The sequence below is a fragment of the Boleophthalmus pectinirostris genome, unplaced genomic scaffold (genome assembly GCF_026225935.1).
Source record: "Boleophthalmus pectinirostris isolate CB_2022bp ecotype Guang Dong unplaced genomic scaffold, ASM2622593v1 HiC_scaffold_6, whole genome shotgun sequence".
Classification (NCBI taxonomy): Eukaryota; Metazoa; Chordata; class Actinopteri; order Gobiiformes; family Gobiidae; genus Boleophthalmus; species Boleophthalmus pectinirostris.
In genome coordinates, this window is record NW_026571447.1 from 16,932,483 (window position 1) to 16,955,560 (window position 23,078).

Below are 23,078 nucleotides of genomic sequence, written 5' to 3' on the forward strand. Positions count from 1 at the left end.
TGACTGTAACATCACAACGTTCTGAGATGAGAGAGCGGGAGATTTGCTGGTACCTGAAGAGGCAGGTTCTCTGTTTGGCTGTAGATGACGTTGATGGAACAGGGCCCCTTAGTGCCCCAGGGCCCGGAGCAGGAGTGCCTGAGGACAAAGAACTGGCTCCCTGAAACCAGATCACAAAAACATGACACATACTATACTCAATAGAACCAGGCAGTGTCAAAGGAATCCCACAGGGGTCAGTACCTGCACCATCGATGCTGAGGAGTCTGTGGTGTCCTCTCTTCGCCCGAGCTCCATCAGGCCTTTGGAGCGGTGTCCATTGAGTAGATTTTCAGCACTGCGTGCTGGAGACTGAGGACCTCCTCCATGAGAAATAGATGATGCAGCCAAACTGTCCTCAATGTCCTGGTGCATGTCCATTCGGGTTGGCCATGACTGTCTGTGGGACACAGGAAGGTTGTATTGTTTAGTCTGTTCATTTGACTTAATTTAATCTGTATTTTACATAGAAAACATTAAAAGAAAGTGATGGAAATGTTGCATATATCTTGTCAAATAAGGTTACAGTGGCCCTGAAAATCTACTGATAAAATTTCAGCTGGAAAAGTGAATAGTTTAGTCAAGTAAATCAGTACTAGTGGTATAATACATTATATTACTGTTGACCAGAGCCATCACAGTCCTGCTCTCAGGAATCACAGTGGAGTTTGAGAGTCTCACTTTGGAAAATGTGTCAGGCATCATGAAGTCCTACATCACTCGTCCCTAGCTCAGCTCTCTGTGTGTGTGTGTGTCTGCATGTGAGTGTGCGTGTCTGCATGTGTGCGAGTGTGTGTGTGCATGTGTGTGTGCGCAAGTGCAGAGAGAGTGATGCGAAGGAGCAGACAGGAGCTGACATTTCACAGCACAACAGACTTTTAAAGTCTGGGCCGGATATGTGAATTAAATCATGTCACTGCAAATCACGTCATACATTCACAGTGAAAGAAATAACCTCCAAGCAAAGCATCGCTAACCTTAAAACTATTTACTTCATTTTACAAATTGCATGATAAATAAATAAACTGTCACATGCAGATGCCTTTCATAATAATCAAACCAGTAACCAGTAACAGTAACCAACTTTCAATCATTTCATTCAATCAGAAATACTACAGGTGTATTAGTGTCGGCTTAAATTCCAAATAAAAAATCCCAATCTTTCATCAGAACATGCCTCATAAGCTGCTGTAAGGCCTACATAATCTCTCCTTTATGTCATTTGCCTATTTTTAACCGCCCTCTCCTTCCTTTTCAAGAGGAACAATTTAAGGAAGGAAGCTCTCACACATGGGCTGATAAACATGGAAAACCAGAGGGAATGGAGAAAATGTAAACACTATAGTGAATTTAAGTGAATGTTGTCATTCTGCTGTTTCCATTGTTTATTTAAGGACAGTATGACATGATAGTTTTAAGGATAAGCTCCATGTAAGGGCAATAATCAAATAAAGAATTAAACAATGTGCTGCATTACAACCAAATACCATAGACGCTCTAAAAATAACACACTGAACTGGACATCAACAGATACAAGTTTTTTCATGGCTGATGCCAATACTGAACACTGATTAGAATCCAGAGCCACTAGTGGCTGATAAGCTCTGCCGATATTTTTGGGCTGATATGTAGAACCAATTTTGATTACTTTATCCAAATTATGTAATTTTAATTTGACCACAAACCTTCAAGGAGTCTGCATAGTCACATTTTGAGCAGTTATCTATTTGCATTTAATTTTTCACATAAAGCTTTGAACAAAAACAACATATCGGCCTGTGTTGGAGATTTCAGGCAGACAACCGATTCACTAAAAAGTGCAAATATCAGCCCGATAAATCAGCTAACCGCTGTATCTGTCTATCTCTAAATGAAGCAAACTAAAGACCATCACTGCTCCATTTGCAAACTACAAGGTACAAGGATTCTTGGGAATGTGTGATGGGCAAGTGAAGCAGAAGAAAACCCGTTGAACTTTTAAATGCAGATGAAGCCATTGTAGTTCTATCTGCATCTCAGCTGTAGTCTGTTCACTGGTGTGTATCATTACAATCTCCTTGGCGGGCTCATCATTATGGGGATGTGCACTGGCATTTCCCCTCTGATCATTAACCGACACCAAATGACTTACACAGCTGCACAAAGCGAAAGGTCGGGGTTTCTAAATGGGAAGGAATGATTGGGTGCTTAGTGGTTCTTGGTTGTTCTTGGTGGTTCATAGATATTACTCTATGGGAACCATCGACTGTATAAAGAAGTGGGCTAAAGGCTGCCACACACTACCGTATTTTTCAGTCTTAAGCAATTTTTAAATGTGCGACAAAAAGCGCACACCACAGACACAAGGAGAATCTTATGAGATTTGAAATCTCCGATCACAAAGACTGCAGCGGGATATGGCTGCATATCACAGACTGCAAAGCTGTGAGTGCGATCGTGTCTGCTGTTTCCTGTCTCTAGAGTAAAACGACTTGCTTTGAGATTCTTAAGTGTTCAAAAGATCAGAACATTGTACTTCTTGTTTAGATGTGAGACAAAACTGTCTTATTATTATTTGTGAAATGTGGTGTAATACTTCAGATACATGATTTTTAATGCACAGAGGGCTGGCGATAAAGTACACAGGAAGTAGAGTCTCGATCACTGATTTGCAACTTCACACTGATCCGTGCGCTGTGAGGCTGCAAACAGACATACGTGAGGAACTACTCTTGACTTTTTACTTTTAAAGAACGCTTCAAACTGGATTAATAGCGATGTTTTGTGGACTGGGTATCATTATTTGTATAGGACAAGTTCTATGGATAATGTGGATGAGATGCTGCAGTTTAACTTTACGAGTGGCGAGTAATAAAGTTGCACCATTATTTTCAATATTTCCTGAGATGAGTTTGAATCTTGCCTCTGTGTCCGTCACTCCTCTGCCCCTGACGCTCTTTTATCGGCTGTTACTGTAACGTTGCTGATGTTCTGATCTGACAGAGCAGCTCAGAGTCACACTGACACCCCACACGAGGAGTGCACATTCGAGTCACGCTTCCCTGAGCTCAGGGAGAAGCAAATCACAGTCTAAATTGGGCAAATTCTCCTGTAGTATGTGGCGGCCTTTAGGGAGTGTGACGCTACCCATAGTATTCCAGTCAAATAAAACTCATGATGCTAGAGGTTATAAGGATGAATTTGGAGCCTGGTTCATATTAGGAATAGGAATTTATTAAAAGACAATTGGAAACAGAATCAATGGAATGTAGCGCCTAGCAGGCTAGCTATGTTCATTTACAATCTAGGATGGGAACTCTTAAAATGTATTTCAGTAGCTTGTCTATAACCCTGTCATGATAATTACTATATTGGCTTATCGTTCAATATAGGTAAGCTGGAACAGTGTATTTTTAGGGTCAGTATTTATCGTGTGCACATTTAATTTTTATTTTTTTGGCAATAGTGGGAATTTTTTTTGTTGTTTTTTGGCATAAGATTTAGCTGTAGAAGGTTGAATTAATACCTTCGATTACTCATTACAGATACAAACTAAGTACTAAAGTGTTTCCTTTTGCTTTATGCGTTTTTTTTTTTACAATCATTTGAACTATTTCATGTTTTGTACATTTAGAATAGTTTTTATGGTTTAAATCTGTTCTGGGGTTGTTGTGTTAATGCATAAATACAATTTTATATCATGACAGAGCTACTTGCCTGTCAGCAGGACAACATAATACACACTCATATTTACAATGGAGGAGTCGGTGATGGAATAACATGGGGTAATTACTTGGAAGTTGCAAGTTTCCTATGTTTATTTTATTTTATATATTTTACTCCAGCACTCATGATAAATTTCAGTCGCAATTTAATAAATACATTTATCATATTCATTCTTTTTTTTTTTACCTGAAGTGTGCCTTGAGGTTGCTGGGACTGGAGGATCTGGTCTGGACTTCTTTTTCCTGCTTCTCTCTCAGGATGCGCTCAGCCAGAAGATAGTAGGTGGCTGTGATGTGGTTGTATTTGTTGGTCTCGAGAGCCCTGAAACATATCGTGACAACACCGTGTCATTAAAGTCACATAACGGGGCCATAATGATAACTGACCTAGATAATACTGACATTGATAAGACAAGACATGAAATCAAAGTCTCTCTCCTATGACATTATATTGTTGGCGGGAAGTATGGCGTCTAACTAAATGAAAATTATGAGTGGTAGTACAAAGTTCAAATGCAATTATTTGGTATGGTGGGAGTACTTAACTGCACAACTTTATGATGTATGAAAGAGTCAGTCATCAAACCAATGAGTAAACGAGTTTCATAATTTAGTTCAGGTTTAGATCATGAATATCAGAATAAGAATACTTTACTGATCCTTGACAGAAATGAGTCAGTTCCTCAAAATACAACCTTGCACGTAAAAGCTATAATAAAGCTACCTAGACATTAAAATAACAGTTCAAAAATGTAGGATTATGTAAAGTAAATATTTAATAGTTATGAGTCCTTCAACAGTTTGCATAATATGTCTCCTTAACAATATAGATAGATTAGTTTAATGGTAAAAATACTGCACTTTTTAACATGCATATTTTGTTTTTATAGGATTCTTGATATAGGTTGAATTATACACTGCAGAATGCCTTAAAGTGGTCTCATCACACAACCCACTGACAAGCAAATAGTTCAAATTAGAGACTCTAAACTGCTCTTATTGTACCCCATCCAAAGGTCCCTAGTTGCTGAATGACGCTACACCTCAGAAAAAAGATGAAAAACAAACTCTATTGTAACATTTGAGATATCCCTTAGTCATCCAGGTAGGTTCCATAGTGGTCCATGGGGACTATGTGGTCTGACACTTGTTCTGATATGGCTCACGATCATTCTTAAAGGTTAATTTCTGTCCTGTGAATGCAACTTTTTTAACCTGGACAATGTATCTAGTTTCAACATCTGATTTTCAATACTTTTGACACCCCCACTTAATACTCTATGCAGAACAAGATAAAAATGAAATCTACTGTAACATGTGACATATCAATATGAGTGACACGATTATTAAATTCATGTAAACCCTCAGCGAGACTGCTCCAAACATGGTTTCAATAATATCTGTAACCAAGAGGGAGCTTGTCAGGCACGGATACATCATTTTCAAACACAGCTCCCGCTTTCACCATTTGACAGCTGCTCATTGTGTTATTGGCATCTATAAGATTTTTTTTCTGTGTAATATTTGGTTGATTTTTGCACACATCACATGACAGCAACAAATGGGAACATGCATTTATTAGCTTCGATAGCTTGCATTGGCTTTTCCATTTTGGGAATACACCAAGGTCTCTATTCGAGCCAAATTAGACACGCGGTTATGTAAGTATGTAAAAAAAAAAAGCATCTCGTGTTTATGATGCATGCTGTTTGTTTGAGATATGAGCATTTTGTGGCTTCAGGTATGACAAAACAAACCGAAATGACAGTTAAATTATTTCTGGGTCATGAAGCTCATAATGTATTTTTCCTGAAGCCAAACGGATGCATGCAAAAAAAAAAATACATTTTGAATAAGAAATGTATAACTATAAAGAGGAGGTTGACATGTCCCAGCCTGTTTAAAGCACAGTTGGGACATAATGTCGTAAAAACAAAACAGAACAAAAAAACAACAACAAAAAAAGACAAAATTAAAAGGTCCTATATTACGCAAAATGTACTCTTGTGAATTATAATGCAATTACCTCCTCAAAAACATATCAGGAGTTGTGTTTTTTTTTCATTCACACATGTTTGAGTAACCTTTTATTATTTGTCTGTCTACATTTTCAAATCTCAAACTTGGGCTGAATATCCAAGGTTTGTGTGTTAAACATGTGAGAATGAAACAAAACACAATGCCAGGTATTTTTGTGATGAGAGATAGATCAGAAAATAGTGTAATATGGGAAAATAACAAAAAAAAAAACTACTTTTATTAATTCATCTTATTTTTTCCACAACAAAGCAACCATCTGAGCTTGTATACTTTTGTCTATCCTTCTTCCTCCTACCATTCAAAGGCATTAGGTGAATTGGTAACTTGCCAGTTAATGTTGCACACCGTTCCAAAAATTACGTAAGAAATTATGTGACATATCTGGTTTTACCCAGGCAACAATGAGATTATAGCTATAAAGATGATTAAAAGGCAATAAGCATTTATGCTGTCAGTAAACATAATTAAATGATTGAAAGCTCCAAGTCGGCCTAGAGATAAATTGACAAACAAAAGCAGCTCACATTTTGGGCTATAAAAAGGTCATTACAGTTTGATAAGACAGTATTCCAGTTATAGGTGTTTTATCGCACCGTGCATTATAGCCAAAGTACAATTGTGTAAGTATGGAAATGTGTGGCACATAACCCTGTATTATTGAATAGGCAAACAAGGCTTACTGTCACCTTCAGGCTCTCAAAGCAGTACTGTTTGGCTGTGCATAAGACTAAAAAGGTTTATTCTGCACATAACATAAATAATCATCATAAACATTAAACAGAAGACTATTTAATGTTTATGATGATTATTTATGTTTTGATTTGTTTGCATTGTGCCCCTTTTAATTAAAACTGATCACCTGCACAATCCTGGAGTAATGACTAATTAAGATTTATTTAATAAAATTTAAATGTACGTTTTGTTTATGTTCATAGAGTCATTTTATATAACTACATGGTTACATGTACATACATATATGCTCTCTATGCTCATCTTCTATATTACATACACACATACACAGCTGAGACAGACCTGGTCCCATAAAGAGTTACAATGATATGGTGAAGGAGCAACAAAAGGTGCAAATGGAAACTGTCAACACCTAAGTCCTGTTTTAAATGTGCTTCATGAGGAGAAAGGTACAGAGGAACTGAGAAACCAGGAGGACAGAACAAGTGTAAACATGAAGCTGTTCCCAGATCCACAAGTGGCTCTGTGTGTCTCCTGGAGCTAAAGGGAAAGGCATGTAGAGCCAAAAGCAAGCCTCAGTGTTTGTCCATATCCATTAAAGTTACATAAGAAGAATCAATACTTTTGACGGCCCTGGCCCCTGCCGGAAAATTATTTTTTCCTTTAAGCTAGTGATGCATTTCAAACTTGATACTTGAAAAAAGTTTGATACTAGCATTGTCACGATACTAAAAACAGGAATTTGGTACTAAAGAATAGACTTCACTCAATGCCGATTCTGACATCTCAAAAACTAAAAACACTGTTTTTTAAGACAATAGAATATGATTTTCAACATTAAAATGTACTTTATTGTACATTGTACACACTGCGTTCAGTCCCCGGGTCACCTGGGCCATTCGGTGTGGAATTTGCATGTTCGCCCCATGTCTGGGTTGGTTTCTTCCGGGCACTCTGGTTTCCCCCATCAATCCAAAAACATGTCCTATAGGTACAATCCACCAGCTACGGTAGTTCTAACCAAGGCTAGCAACAAGATCATGGAGATGATGTCCCCAGCAGGGCTCTACAGTTCACCCATTCACATTTGGCATGTGAACAAAGAAAACAAAACAAACGCACATATGTGGGTGCTTCTTGCAGCCCATAATAAGGAGCACTGCGCACAGACGTAACATGACGAGATAAACATTCTAAAACGTATGAAATAACAAATCAGCCAAAACAACATTCTAAAATGTATCAAAGATTAAGGGTGTGCCAACACTAGGAATTTAGAACCATGCCCAAGCACAGATAGCGCCTAAAGAGCAGTACTTTTGTCCAGTGATGTCATACAAGGATCCAGTGAATAAACTCCACTCCAAAACACTGGGGACTGGGGACAGTGACAGAAGTTTTGCAGTCTCTTGTCTCTGGCTGTCCTCACTCCTCCACGCAGTTATTATATCCATAAACTCACAGAGGAGCACGTATAGCAGCAGGACTCATATCTGTCTCACTATTTAATAGATATTTCATGCCGCTGGACTTATTTTCTCCACTAAAAGTGTAAGCTCTGCTGCGCGAAATGCAGACAAACAGTACCATGTGATGACATCATTGGGTTGTGGCAGGTGGGAGTGTGGGCCATAGAACCCACAGCAATTGTGCATGAGCACGGCACAGTTCTAAAGTCCTAGTGGCTGTCAGCCGGAAAGAGGTCATGTCGACCTAATTACAAATCCTGGCCTACCGATTATGAAATGATGTTTGTCTAAACTTAGTCTGTAGTTTGTTTGTTTTGTTTTTTTTTCCAATTAAATTTTATGTTAGTCTGTAGGAAGAAACCTTGGGCAGATCCATGACTCAAAGGTCTAACCCTGCCAGCGGTCATGCAGGAAAAGTACAGTCATAATTCTTTAGTTTTTTGTATAAAATTCATTCAGGTAACTTGGTGTTGGTGTGTGCAAACGTTCAAAATGAAAACCTACTTGTGCCCCCATTTTTTTATGTGCTCCTAAATTTTTGAATGTGTGCTCCTGAAAAAAAAAAAAGTTAGCGTAGAGCCCTCTTCTCTGGGTGCCTCATATGCTGCCCACTGCTCCTGAAAGGACAGTAAACTAAATTTCCATGTGGCCTTATATCTGTCTAATACCTCAGTCATCCAAGTAGGTTCCGTAGTGGTCCATGGGCGTGTACTAGTCTATGTGTTCTTATACTTGTTTTGATACAGCTCAAGATCATTCTAAGGTTCAGTTCTGTCCTGTGAATGTGACTTTAGCTAGTAGCAATACCTGCTCAATTTAGTATCCATTTTTGATATCTGATTTTCAATCCTTTGACAACCCTACTTGATACTCTATAGATTTTGATACCCCAAAAATAAAAAAAAATCTATAAAAAAATCTGCCAGAAATAGTTTCTTTAATGTTACCATATGCCTGTATAAAATGTTCTAAAATAGATCAAGACCATTTTAGAATAGGATAATTTTATCTAATTTTTCCAGTATCAATACATCTAATAAGTATCTGGGTATCCATGTTTTGACAACTCTTGTTAATACTACAACCACAGTCTTCAGGCTTTGATCCGGGTCCTAGTGAGGATATGCTAGCACAAGTATGAACTTGTACAAGAATGGCTTTTTGGCAGCAAACACTTTTATAGTTTATTCTTCAGGAGTAATGGAGCTCCAGTGTCTCTCTGGATCTTAAACAACTAAAATGTTTTCTCAGTACAACTCATGACACTACAGCACCACTGAATCAGCTTTACTTAGTGGTTCCATTAGTGCCAACAAGAGAAGCTAACAAGCAGCGCATGCTATGCAAAAACAAAGACACAATAAGTGTGTATCTGCCCAATGTGAAGTTGTTCCAGTGCAGAGTCTAATCAGAATAATTGCATGAGGATGTATGCAGGCTGTTGGTCCAGTTTGTCTCATTAATGTGTGTGGGTGGACATTGTGCTCATATGAATTACTGCATTATCTCTCGCTTGCCGCTTTTCAGATGCTGTGAATTGTAGAGCAGCGTGTGTTGATGCTGTAATTACTAAACAGGAAATGAAATGCTTTAATGCTGTCCCCCTTTTCTCAAACAGGGCCTAGATGCTGCTTGTTAAGAAGGAAATTGCTCAAATGAAAATAGAGCAGCCTTTTTCAACAAGACAAACTGCATGAAAATTGACCAGCTCAAAATAAACATTATGATTTAGAAATGTCAAAATGACATTAGCAACAATTCACACTACTTTTTTTCTTATTGTCTTGTTGTATTTCATTGTATTGTTATTGTCTTGCCCTACATACAATATGCCAAACGTAAGGGCCATACATTTTTCAAAAGTCAGTACAATGTAAAATGCAGCCGCTACCTGCTTGTCTCCATGTTGATGTTCTTGCTTTACCTGTAATGTTCCACAGTATGACTTTAAACATTGCCATCTAGCATTTATTCATTACGAGTGTTTGATCTGAACTGTAAAGTAGCATAGTGCTGTTACCTGCTTGTCTCCCTCATGACAGAATCTATACTGTGGAACATTCTAGACAAACAAATAATATTTCCATGGAGACATCAGTTTGCTGACCCTCCTCTAGAAATGTTACGCAGTACACCTTTAAATGAACATATTTCAAATACATCATATTTAAATTATTATATTATGCTTTGGGTCAACATAAAATAATTAAATGGATAAGGTGACGTGGTATAACTTATTTATTTACGGTCAACAGTTCCTTGTTGAGTATGCAGTTAAATTCCCTGAGTAAGTACCTTTACACACACTCTAAAGGTGCAATGAACTTGTGGTGACTCTTGTAAGGAAGCAGTACATTATAAGTTCATTGGTTTATTGTAATATTTCAATTATGGGGGTCATTCACCCATAAAATGCTTACCAGACAGGATTTAGCTCTGTGTTTCTCCATTACACCAAACAGATTTTTGTGAGCTTTAAGCCATGTTATAATGTTGTTACCTCATCAAAAACATACCTGGAGTTCATTCATTCACACATGTTTGAGTAACCCTGCATCATTAGTCTGTCTACGTCTCCAAAGCTCAAAATGCTATGCTTCACCTTGTGATGTCATGTAGTAGTAATTTTCAATTTAACAACTCCCTTTTATCTTTTGTTCAACAAATGAGCAATTACATGTCTGAAATCATTTAAATCATTCTAATAAAGGTGTATGCATTTTAAAAACACAGTGGAGCATGTCCTGTACTAAAACATTACATCACAAGGTGAGTGTTTTCTGTTTAAGAGAAGAAATATGCAGGGCTTGTGTGTCAAAATATGAGTATGAAAAAAACACAACTTCAGGTAATGATGGTGATGAGGACACAACATTGTAACATAGTTGAGAAAACAGAGTAATACGGGCCCCTTAAGAATATTAGAGCTTCACATGTTCAGACTAAACCAGTGTACTCACTCTATGATGGTCTCCCTGTCTGCGATATCCCCCAGAACCATGCGCTGGATGATGCTGTTGTGCTCCTCCTCAGAGAGGTTCTTGTGGGACACCAGGGGCGTGTTGAACTTTGTGGCTGGAGAAGGGTCCACTCCCTGGAGCCACGGGTGGGTCTCGATCTCTTCCAAAGAGGCTCTGCGCTTTGGGTCTCGCTGTAACATTCGGTCTATCAGACTGTGGAGGACAAGACAACATATTTAGACTTAATTAACCACAGTGGGAGCAAGGACTAATAGCAAGAGTATTAGAATAGCACAGAGCCCTACGCAAGAGTGACTGTAGGGATGGTTTCACTTTTAGTTTACAAATAAAGTAGAAACAAAATATTATCATCTTTATTAGGTTTGTGGCCATCAAATATTCTACTAACATGCTTTGAAGACACTACTATGGCAAAAAATGCCACAAATGTTTCTCAATTTGATTTATCTAGATTTTTTTATTCAATTATATTTTTCCTTTAAAAACAAAACCAAAAAAAAAAAAAAAAAAAAAGGCTCACAGTGTTGCTTTTATGATCATAAGAAACATAAAAATAGCCAAAGCTGAAATTCTGCCCTAAACCACACAATCTTAATGAGGATTGGCTGTAGATCTTTCTGAATTTCGATTAAAATATCTGCCAAGATTTTTACATTATGCATTCAAAGTGCTGAAGCAGTGGTGGAGCTCGTGACTTCAGAGATGGATGAGGTGAGTATTGTTAGTGAAAGGGCAGCTCAGGTCACACAGTCCCATCTGCAGAGATCTACAGTCACTGTTGTTTTCTCGGAGAGTCGTCCTCTGCAGCTGGGGCCAAACCTGCCTGGATCGAAAGGTGTGGACTGACATCTGACCTGACACTTTACAGTGTGCTTGTGAGATTGTGGTCTTTCTCATGAGGCTTGTATTGCAATTTTCTTTCATTTCCAAAAAATAAAAAAAAAACGTCTTTCACAATTTTGCAACACAGATAAACATCTGAGTGTAGCTTCTTTTTGTTTATCTGCCATTTTGTTGTTATTGTTTGTTGACAAAATGTCTCAAATTGACTCAAATTTTCAAACAAAATAAACATGATTAGAAGATTATAAAACTATAAAACTGTTCTGGTGATTACACCTAAATCCATGTTTGATTTTAGGGGCCATTAGCTTGGAATATTCCACAGTCTACATGTGCTGCCTACTGTTCCTGAAAGGAACCTACAGGGTTAATAAAAACTAAAGCACTACAAAAAAAAAAATAATAATGATAATAAATAAATCAATAAATAAATAAATGCATCCCTGGTCCCAGGTGACGCTGCCAAGTCAAACTACAGGTCAGATCTGTGGAGAGGTGACACTGCTCAATGAAAAGATGCAAACTATTTTGAGGGTAATAAAAAACACAAAATAAAATGTATTGGGGCTCCGGTCCATTAAAACATGGCATACTTAATAAAGGCATTATAAAACATATAAGACAGGTCCCTGATACCAAAGAGCATGTCTGTTGCTGTTTTACCATTTGTCATCACTGCCTCCACAAAGTGTTCCTTGTTACCCTTTATTCAGACAAATAGGTAAGTAATGTAAGTAAATTTGGGGCAAGGCTATAACATCTTCATAAAAAAGTAAGTGGTGGACTCTCTAAAAATTACATATTGATCCTTTAAATGAGCTGGCACTATTAACTATACGTACAAAAATACATTTTTTGAAAATGAGCCAAAGCTGAACCAGGGCCCTAGAGTCTTTCCTGGTTTATTTGATATGTTACAGTGAACCATGAGCAGATGGAGCCTTAATACTGAGAACACAATCACCGCGACAGACCATGGGGACAATTCGCTGACACTACAGCTGGTCCGCTTAAAGTCCATGCAAATGATGCCAGAGATTGCACTTTATTAGGATTACGCTGGTATACACTGCAGTGGGAACGGTCAAAATGAATTCAGAAAAAGGATGATGCATTCAGGGGTCGGTGGTCTCTGTTATTATTAGGATACTAAACTAACATTCTAGTTTATGACAACAAAGCAGTTATTATTCTTGGTCTGGATGGATTTATGACATATTATTTCTGTGTCATCACTTAAAACTAAAATCTTTTTCTGAGGCTCACCAGTTCAACAGACGGTGAGAGTGAGATGGGATAGTCATAATGGTCATGATTATTGTGATAAGAAACATTGCGATTTTATAATTTAAGAACATACAAATCCTTAATTCAATTATTTTCAGACCATCTAATACCAGTCCCTTTGGTTGAGTAAGATGACTTTCATATTTATTTTTTTTACATATTTTTTGCATAGAACATATGATAATACTGTATTGAACTAACTAAGGATTAGTTCAGTACAGCCTAGGATTATCCAGCAGACTATTAAGTCATGTTTGCTGTGTGTGCACACTTCAAACATGAGCACGGAAGATAAAAAAAAGACATAATTTACATAGTGCTGTGGAGATGGGAACAGGCATCAAATTATTGCCTTACAATGGTTTAGTGCAGGTGAACCCTAAGAAGCCATTCCTGTTCAAACATGTGTGTAGGAGAGTGACATCTGTGTATCTGTGTATAACGTGAGATTATGGATGGGGAAAAAAACAAAACAAAACAAAAAAAAAACACAAAAAAAAACAGTACTTGAAGTTCTACACAACAGTTACACCAGAATCTTCCAAGCCTGCCCTACTAGTGATGTTTGTTGAAAATGTATAAAAATTATGCAGCAAGATTTGGGTATAACTCTATGAAGCAGTAGTTTTATACATTATAGGGATACAAAATGTTTTAATAATGTCTTAGTGGTTTAAAGATTTTAAATTGTGGTCATTAAGGGGGTGGGCAGTCACTGTTGAGCTCCATATGGACAGACCATCGACCTGCCCATCTGAACTTTACATCTTTACTAAGAGATTACCAAATGCTTAAGAAGTGTGTGTTTTGAACCACAGGTAACTTCATGGTGTGGCCATTTAGTGGTGCAAATATTGACTTAAAAAAGGTTGAATATAAACTGAGTAAACCATAGCTAAGGTAGTCTTCGCTTTCTCCTTTTTGATACCAGTAGAGGTTACACTGCTGCTTTTAGCTCTAATTTCACAATTACAACTTCACACCTTTTGTCTGTCCTCACTTTACTGTTGACAAACGAACAACCATGCACACACTTACATTTCCATCACAGCGACAAATGACAAGTCCCTAAGTGGTGACGCATCTCTCTATAAGTGAAGTATTACAAAATAGCTTTATGACCTTAACAGGAACACAGTGTGCAGCTTATATGTATAGGATTGTTTTATGCTAAAATGACAAAGCACATTGATAGAGGCACAAAAATACACTGTTCTAAAAAAGACATGCAAATTATAATCTAGTAGCGTGACAAAGACAAAGGCAGAGAGGAGGAAGCAATGGGAGGCCTAGGAGATAATGAATAATTTATTAAGAGGTCTGAAAATGTGTTTTGGGGAGGCAACTGGGGACTGAGTACACAAGATGGTAATGTATACTCAGTACACATAAAGGACAGCAAGAGGATAGAGTAAAAGAAGTTACAGGTTATATAACGTGTTAGGTAATGTCTATTATTCAAACTAAGAACTATATTTGCTATGGTGCAATTGTGCAGAGGTTTTTGGTAATTGCATTTACATACTCTGCTTCTCTTTTTGTACAGCCAGTGAGAAACTATGGGTGCCTTGAGGAGACAATTTCTTGCTGAGCCAATTTTATTAGATTGATAATTAGAATATTCAGCCCTAAATGGTATGACGCTATGCTAAAAGAGTAGTGTTATCAGCGGCTGGTTAAAAAAAGTGCAATACTGCTGCATAATCACAAAATCATCTGTCTGTCGGTTTTGCTGGAGGGTGTCAAACTGCATACATTTAAGAAAAAATGTATGAAACTCATATACAGTCGCTGGCAAGTGACACGCATCATGAATCTGCTAAATGTGCACAATTTTAGATTCATATCAGAAACTTAAATATCTGAAGAATGGTATCATGAGATGGAGGAAAGTTAATCAAATAAACTCATTCAGTTTTTGAAGGAGCAGACATGATGGGAGCAGAAGGTTGTGGTTGATGTGGTGGTTTCTCTTCAGGTAGTTGGTGATGTTTTCAAATGCAGAGGTGAGATTGTGAGGCTGTGTCCGAATGTCCACCCTAGTCCCTAACCCCTCATATCTCACTATATAGTGCACTCGCAGAGAGATTTGGACCTGCAGCGCACTACATCAGGTCACATGACTCTGGCATTTGGGTGAAAAATATCACCTAAACTCTGATAAAACTTGATTTCTGTCATAAATAATGATCACATCAGACTGGCACACAAGTGTTAATGGACTAATATAAATCATACAAGTTTTTGTCAAGCTGGATTTCACATAAATGGACTGGATTATTTGCTTTTTGTCTGAAATGTGGAAATTATCGCTCTTTTAACAGGTGGAGCTAAGGTAAGTGGCTAAAGCTAGCACCACTAACATCAAAACGGTTTATTTAAGTGTTTTATTCAGAATCACAGATCTACAGTGCAATACACTTTTATCTGCTTTCATTATGTCGGGATGTGTCCAACTTGATGTTGTATGCCGTTGTTTTCATGACTTTCACAATGCATTGTGGTCTATATTGACTGGTCTAGTGACCACCGATGCTCACTACTTTTCAAGGTGCATTGTGGGAAATTTTGAGTGCACTACTTTTTCACCAACTGGTCATTTGGACACCCCTAAAAATGGCGTGACCTCTAAATAGTGCACTAAATAGGGAATAGTTTGGACATCTGGACACAGCCACTGTGATCCAAAACCACAGTTTGGTGCAGCTGCAGCCCACTCTTCAGTCTCCTCCAGCGATGAGAAGAGTTTACTTCCTGTGTCTAAAAATACTCTGTAGAGAGGAAACATTGGTCCTGGCACAGTGAGGGCCAATTATTTCCAAAAATGGCATTGTGGAGATTCAAACTTGATTGACAACATGTTTGGAATATTTTTTTCTAGTAATTGATTAAACCACCATCTTAATTGTTGTAACAAACCAATAATCCAGGACTGGGCCATATGGGGAAAAAATAATCATGATTTTTTTCCCCCATACTGATCAATCCCAATTTTCAATTTGATCTTTTTCGATCTTATTAAAAACATACACAGGTGAACTTCAAGCGAAAAAAGAGGAGTGTCAGGGTCACCACAGTTTTTATTTTGTGGTGACACGACCAATAATTCCAGTGTAATTCACATTTAAAATTTGGAATGACTTTGTACAATTTATTAAGCCTAAAAGCATTATGTGCATCACCGCTACCAGTAGACACAAGTGCACGCACGCACACGCTACTGCTATCAACAGTAGCGCCTGCACAGAGATCGACCAAAGCAGAGATCGCAATCTAACGATCTTTCGTTTCTTAGCACACGGCAATTCATTATGGATCATGCATATATATATATATATATATATAAAATGCAGCTCTACTGTCCACTTACACGTACAAATCATTGCCTCACATCTGCAGCCATCTTTGTAACATTAAGAAAAATATTTAACAGCAACACTAATAATGCAACTGGAGCTTGTGCACGTTTGCCCAAAACACTGAACTATTTTGAGTCAGGACATGTGTTGTTGTGCTCAATCTTGGCTCTCTGCAGCTGGATCCTCCTACTGCCTCAAGGCTTCATGTTACCATTGAATCTCATTTGTCTGGAATAAATTCATATGGCCTATAACAGAACTAACCAACTGCTAGTGGAAATGTTTTGAATAATACAACAGTTTATTCTGATGTATTTTATGGACCCTTAAACAAAAACAACAGTATGTCAGAGTAACAAAAAAAGTGACACGTTATCATGCTTACACAATATTGCTAAATTAAAAGTCAGCTGTATCTTGTGGTATGTATATCTTGTCCCAGCTTTTTAGATGCACAAGAGAGCATGTTTATTTTTTCATATGTAAGCTTCAGTATGAAACTCGCATTCATTAATTACTGCAACACTAGAGGAGTCACTATAAGGGCAAAGTCTTTACCGTCTAAATTGCATCTAGAGTCGAATAAAACGGAACACTTGGAAACACATGTTGGATCACACATTTTGTCTCAAACATCAACATTAAAGGTGCATTGTGTAACTTTTCTGATCAAATACTTTCTCCATGGGGATTTGTCTGGGATTTATTACAGTATGGTATTAAAGTTTTCTATGTTCATGGAGTCCAAACCAGACCAAGTTACACGTCAGAAATATGGAGAGGCAGCCCCGCTCACCAGCAACCACCAGTAATTGAATAAATCTAAGTTAGAGCTGTTTAATGTCATACTGTGCACCATTCCAGGCAAAGCAATAACATTTCCATGAAAACAAAAAAGTGACAGACCCCATTCAAAAAGTTACATAGTGAACCTATAAATATATGTGAATTATTAGAGTCCCCCCCTGACAAAGGAGCAGAGTGAAGTAGAGTATTTGTAGCATAATGTGAAAGTGTTGTGGACTCACTCTTTGCAGGTGTTGGAGACCCGGGCTGGTACTGTGTATTTACAGTCCATGATCATGGTCAGAGTCTCACTGTCATTGGCTTCCTGAAATGGAGGTTGTCCACAGACCAGCATGAACAGAATCACCCCCAGACTCCAGATATCTGAAACAACACAAAAGCACTGTTAGCATATTTACATTCAACCTGGACTTTGCGACCAACCACTATCGGAGTGAAGGGCGTTGCACAGGTGAGGTTTGCACCGCTAAACCTCTAGTTGATGCTTTATCCACAGCACCACATTCACTTTATACAACCCATCTCAATTTGATTACAAGAACAGAAACCTCAAAAACAAAACATTACATTTTCAAATTCCCCAAACCTGTGGGAGGCACTTGGTTAGAAAATATCACCACATTAACCTGCCAAAAACTCCTGTTCCCAGATCCAAGCAGTCCCTTCTGTGTGGGACTTAATAGAGACATGACACCAGCGGCTGTCCATGCTTATTTTTAGCGCGACACATCACGAAAACCTGCGCCAGGCTCAAGAGGCTCCAGGCTGAGGCAGGAAGGAAGGATCTGTCCGCCAACAAAATATATCTTTTCAATAAAGAATGTTTGCGCATCTCTGTGTGATGTACGATGTAAGGGAGGGTAAATAATGGCAAGATAATCAGGGGAAGAAAAGAGTACTTCATGTGATTTAAAACGCCAACAATGAATTCAAGTGTAGCTCATGTATCTTTATTTTAATTAGGTTTTGTCTCCTTGCGGTAAAGAAAGAAGAAAAAAAGCCCTGGCAGTTTGACCGTTTGTGCATGTGCCTTTGAAAAGTGGGGAGAATGCAAAATGAGTTAGTGCACTTATATTGTGGGTAAAAGAAACACTGAAGAATTCACAAACACATCTAGCATACCTACCACAGCAACAATGTAATTTAATATCGTCAACCCATATGCCTGTATATGTACAGTATATGGGCTGACAATACATGGCTCCATATACAGAATAGTGTCTTATTTTCAGAGGAATTGAACAGAATGTAATCCTTTGTTGAATGTTTATGTGCAGGAGAATATCTAATACCCTACGTGAGACACATAAATGAGTTTGGGTAGACAAGATGTATTTGTATTACTTCTCATTACACAAGCTCAGGAGCCAGACACAGACCCCTTGGTCATCCAATTTAAACAGGCAGATGAAGCCTTCCGCCTGGAGTGGAGACAGTAAACATCATTTAATATGCATAAGTCCCCTCTGTGTTGTTTGACAAAGTCCATTAATCTCAAAGCGTTCCTTCTTCAAACAGACCTGATACATGCTCTGACCCTCCAGTGTTTTCCTCAACAAACATTTATACTTCAACTTCACAGATTACACCGCTGTCTGCCAAACCAGGACAAACAAAAGGGATCAAATTAAGAAAACCACAACCAAAACCACACACAGTGCAAGACTTTGACAGTTTGTTTCCTCACAAAATATACTGCATGACCAAGTATTTTAAAGACATTTAAGACATCAGAGTTTGAGCAGGACAGTGATAGCAGAGCAGGGTTTCACAGACAGACGTGAGCTGTCTGTGTTTTTATCATCCAAAAACTAGGAACTGTTGTTAGAATGCTAGTTTTTGTTAGCTTTCTCCAGTCTGGTCTCTAAAAGTTGCAAATAATTAGCATGTTAGGAATGCATTAGGAAAGTGAGGAATAACTTTGGACTGCTGCAAACCACAAGCTTGTTTAGCCTGTTTATTAAACAGTAATAATCACTACAGAGCCTCGAAAGAGGACAGCATCCAATGTAAAGTGCGTTCATCCCAACAAACCACATACATACATACATACATTACATTGCTGGTGCATTTTAATAAATTTACCTTAATGTAGGTCTAACTCATTTAGTATGGACTGTCCTCATTCTCATGCACACCTGTGTCTCACCTGTGCATCTCCACTCTCTTGTTTGAGTCTTTTGGCTTTGGTCCAGTCCTACAGTGTCCTCTACTGTCCCTCACTGCTCCGGGTCACACACTCCCCACACATTAACATTCACAGGACGAGAGCGATGCGTCCCAGAGGTATTGTTCTCCAATCTCATCTACTCATGTCCACTTACAGGCTGAGAAATACAAGGCCATATAACAGCAGGATGCACACACACTGCACACAGAGCAAAGCTGTGATGAGGAGTACAGGCGGAGAGACCCCTTGAGCCAAAGACTATATTGATTCTTTGACATCCAGATGCTGAGGAAGGTGAGTCTATGTAGGGCTCCAAGTAATTATTATACTAGTCAACTAGTCAGTGATTTTTTTATTTTTTTATATTTTTTTTTTCAATTTGTTGACTTTTCTGTCTTTTAGATTGAATGTCTTTTGAGTAGTTTGGTGCTTTAGATTATAGTCCCTAAGAGGAGGTGGTTCAATCCTGGATAGTTCCATTAGGGCACAAAAATCTCTGAAAAATAGTAAAGTGGATAAATAATTGAAACACAATTTCTAATTCTGGATAAGCACTGGCCTCGGAGTGCAAATTATATGGTATAATTTTAACAACCTGTAATTTTCCAACTATTGTTGGTGACTTGACATAAGCCTTAAATAAAACGTGTTGGAACTAACAAAGCTTAAACTAAAACAACATCTGGCTAATAGTGACTTGTAGACAGGGATCGTCACCTGCACAGCTGTGATATGTAAACCACACAAAACCTGTGTCAACTGTTAACAGCAACACAGAGAGCAGTTAGCCCAATATGACATTAGCCTATTCGTTCATCTCAATGCATCAATAAAATACATCTAGGCAAAGCGTTCTGAAGTCAGTGGAGAATCTCTGGAGACATGTACCATGCATTCCTAAATATAGCCAGTTCACAAGTGTCTGAAACAACTATTAACCTTCAAAACTTCCATTGCTCTAAATGTTTATACAGATATACTCAGTCACCCTAACTCCATATAATGACAGACCAACTCAGTTCCTGAGTCAGATTTAGCTAAGAAAGGTTACCATTACCATATCTGTTCAAATACAGCATGTGACAAAGTCAGATGTCATAGTCAGATGTGCAGCTCAAATATTTTCTCTTCCAGCTGTCACAGTACAGCTCTGTCTGAAAGGCCCAGGATGTGAGAGCCAGAAGAGGTTTCAGATGGAGCAATGCAGATTAGACACACCTCAGTACACTCCTACAAAACTGAATGCCTTTGGCCACTGTCTATTGCATTATTTTTACTCTCTGCTACTACAGCTATTTTCATCTGTCTTCGGCCTGGAAAACCATGCATTGAATGTATGAAACTACAGAAAAAATTAATAAACCTATTGCGTTTGATTTGGTTTATGCCACAAAAAAAAGAGCAGTGTTTCTCACGGCCAAAAAAAAAAAAAAGACATTTTACTTCTTACTAATGATTTTATCATTTATTGATTTAATGAACTCTGTTTTGATCAGCATAGGTGACATTTTCAACCAATTCTATTCAATAAAATAATTTTTTACTACTTGTTTCCATTGTAGCTGTGTCCAAACAATCTTGATCCAATAATATATTTGTTTGAATAACCCATCCTGTTACAAAAACAACTTTCCAAACTTGGCTAGCTATGTCCCCCGTTATTTCTCATATCACACTATAAAAGAGTTCAGCTTCAGTTTCGGACTCCAGCCAACACTGGTAGCTCAGATCAATACCTAAAAAGGCTATAGCCCCGTCTCCCTGGGCCCAAGTGAAATCCTTGACTGTTGGCGGTCTTGCTTAGTGTTGGAAGACCTCCAGTCATTAGCAGCACAGATAACCAGCGACCAGTGTGCAATCTGCCTCTGAATAAAATAAGAGAGCTTTGATTTCACCGACCCACTGTACAGACACAGCAGGGGTGGTATTCAAAAGGACCCAGTCAAGCATCAGAGAGGAGGATAGGGGAATGGGTTAGAGCTATAGACTGGTAGCCAGTGGAAGATGCTATAAAGTCAATTAAGAACACAGCACTTACAAAGGTTTTTATGGAAAAGTATGACTAAATGTATTGTAGAAATATCTTTAATAAGGTGTGAGAATTTTCAGTGAAGACAATAGTACCTTAGCATTCATTGTAAGACATTCAGCAATGTTGGTTAATAGATCACCTTTTTCACTTAAGTATGCTTATTTTAATTTCATGCCATAAAATAAATAGAATTGCATTGTTTTTCATTTGGGTAAGTTTCTTTGTATGAAATGAAATGCTATGCTACCCCAAAGAAAGTCAACAAAGCAAGATATTATCCTTATAACTGTACAGACCAGGAGGGAACAGATTCTTACATGATTTCCTTTGCCTAACATATAAAGTGTAATTTACAGACATAGCATAGTCTAGACAGTAAAAGCAAATTGCCACAATGAGCTTTAATGGACTTAAGAAAACACTGATTTGATTTGTGTGATGTATAATAAAGAAACTCAATCTCCAAACCGCCAAGCAAAATCTCTATCTTTATCAGCTAGGGCTGGGCAACAACATTTTCTACACCATGAATATTTCAATAGTCAATCAGTTGTCAATGTGTGGTTAAAAATGGGTTGTTGAATTCAGTTTGATATTAGATTGTAATCCTAACATTACTTTTTTTCATACATTTGAGAAAAGTTTGTGCTAGAACAGATATATTGTATAAGCATCTGTTGAGCTCAGAAGAGCTCTGTACTATCTGCATCTAACTATAAAGGTCTGAGATTCAGGAAGTGCATGATTAGCAAGCTAGCTGTTGTTGGTATTACCGTGACTGCAAACTATGCTCTTGCCTATGAAAGTTGTGAAGCACTTATAAACTTATGACAATAAGTATGATACTCAGAATTCATAAGGGAAGTGAGGGATAAGTTTGGACCACTGTAAACACTGCATTTAATTTTTAAGACAGCAGAAGTCAGGTACAGTGCCTTTAATGGAATCAGTTTTGCCATTTTGTGTCCTCACATCACCAGCATGCAGGAGCCCACAGGTTCATTTGGATCCTGTGGGGTTTGTAAAGTAAAGGCCAGTCCAACAGCATAGGGCGGTGGAGGCACATTAACACACAGGCTTGTCTGAGGAGCTGTCAGTAACATGCACAGAGCCGTCACTCCCCAGACAGCCCCCAGACTCTCATCACATCCACTTAAACGCTGCTGTCACCGGCTGCCAGTGGAAAAGAGCAAATCTGTCACATGCAGGCCTTCCCCTCACAGTCTACCACTCAATGACATTAACACATGATGGACATATACGTACATCAGGATAGTATAGAAAGTGCTTCAGAAATAATGGAACAAGTTTTCAAGTTCAAATGTTACAGAATGACTTCTAGGGAGAGCTGGCAGCCGAAATGTAGATTCATTCGATTTAGTTTGGTTTTAATATAGTCCTGTTTTGTCCTTGTTTGATCCTGGTCCAGTAATTCTGGTTTGTAGGGTTTGGACATTGCTTAAACTTAATCCTGGTTAAGATATTTTATTATTTTGTGAGTCATTTGGTTAAACACTCAAGTCTAGACAGAGGTTTTGCATTAGTTTATTTACAAATGAGCTTAATTTTGAGAATTAAAAAACTACCTCTGCAAGCATAATAATTTTCCTCACAAAACTTGAGTCATCTCGCAAAGGAACAGAAGTCCTGCATTTTT

At 38.0% G+C, this 23,078-nt stretch overlaps 1 protein-coding gene across 1 annotated transcript in view; it reads right to left on the reverse strand.

Annotated features, from left to right (window-relative positions):
• Positions 1-23,078, reverse strand: part of snrka (SNF related kinase a) — a 46,114-nt gene that overhangs the window by 3,691 nt on the left and 19,345 nt on the right. Inside the window, exons 3-7 of the mRNA XM_020937449.2 lie at positions 17,441-17,582; positions 10,903-11,115; positions 3,931-4,065; positions 244-439; positions 54-160 (exon numbers count right to left, since the gene is read on the reverse strand). Of these exons, the coding sequence (XP_020793108.1) occupies positions 54-160; positions 244-439; positions 3,931-4,065; positions 10,903-11,115; positions 17,441-17,582 (793 nt within the window). The remainder of the gene's footprint in view (positions 1-53; positions 161-243; positions 440-3,930; positions 4,066-10,902; positions 11,116-17,440; positions 17,583-23,078) is intronic.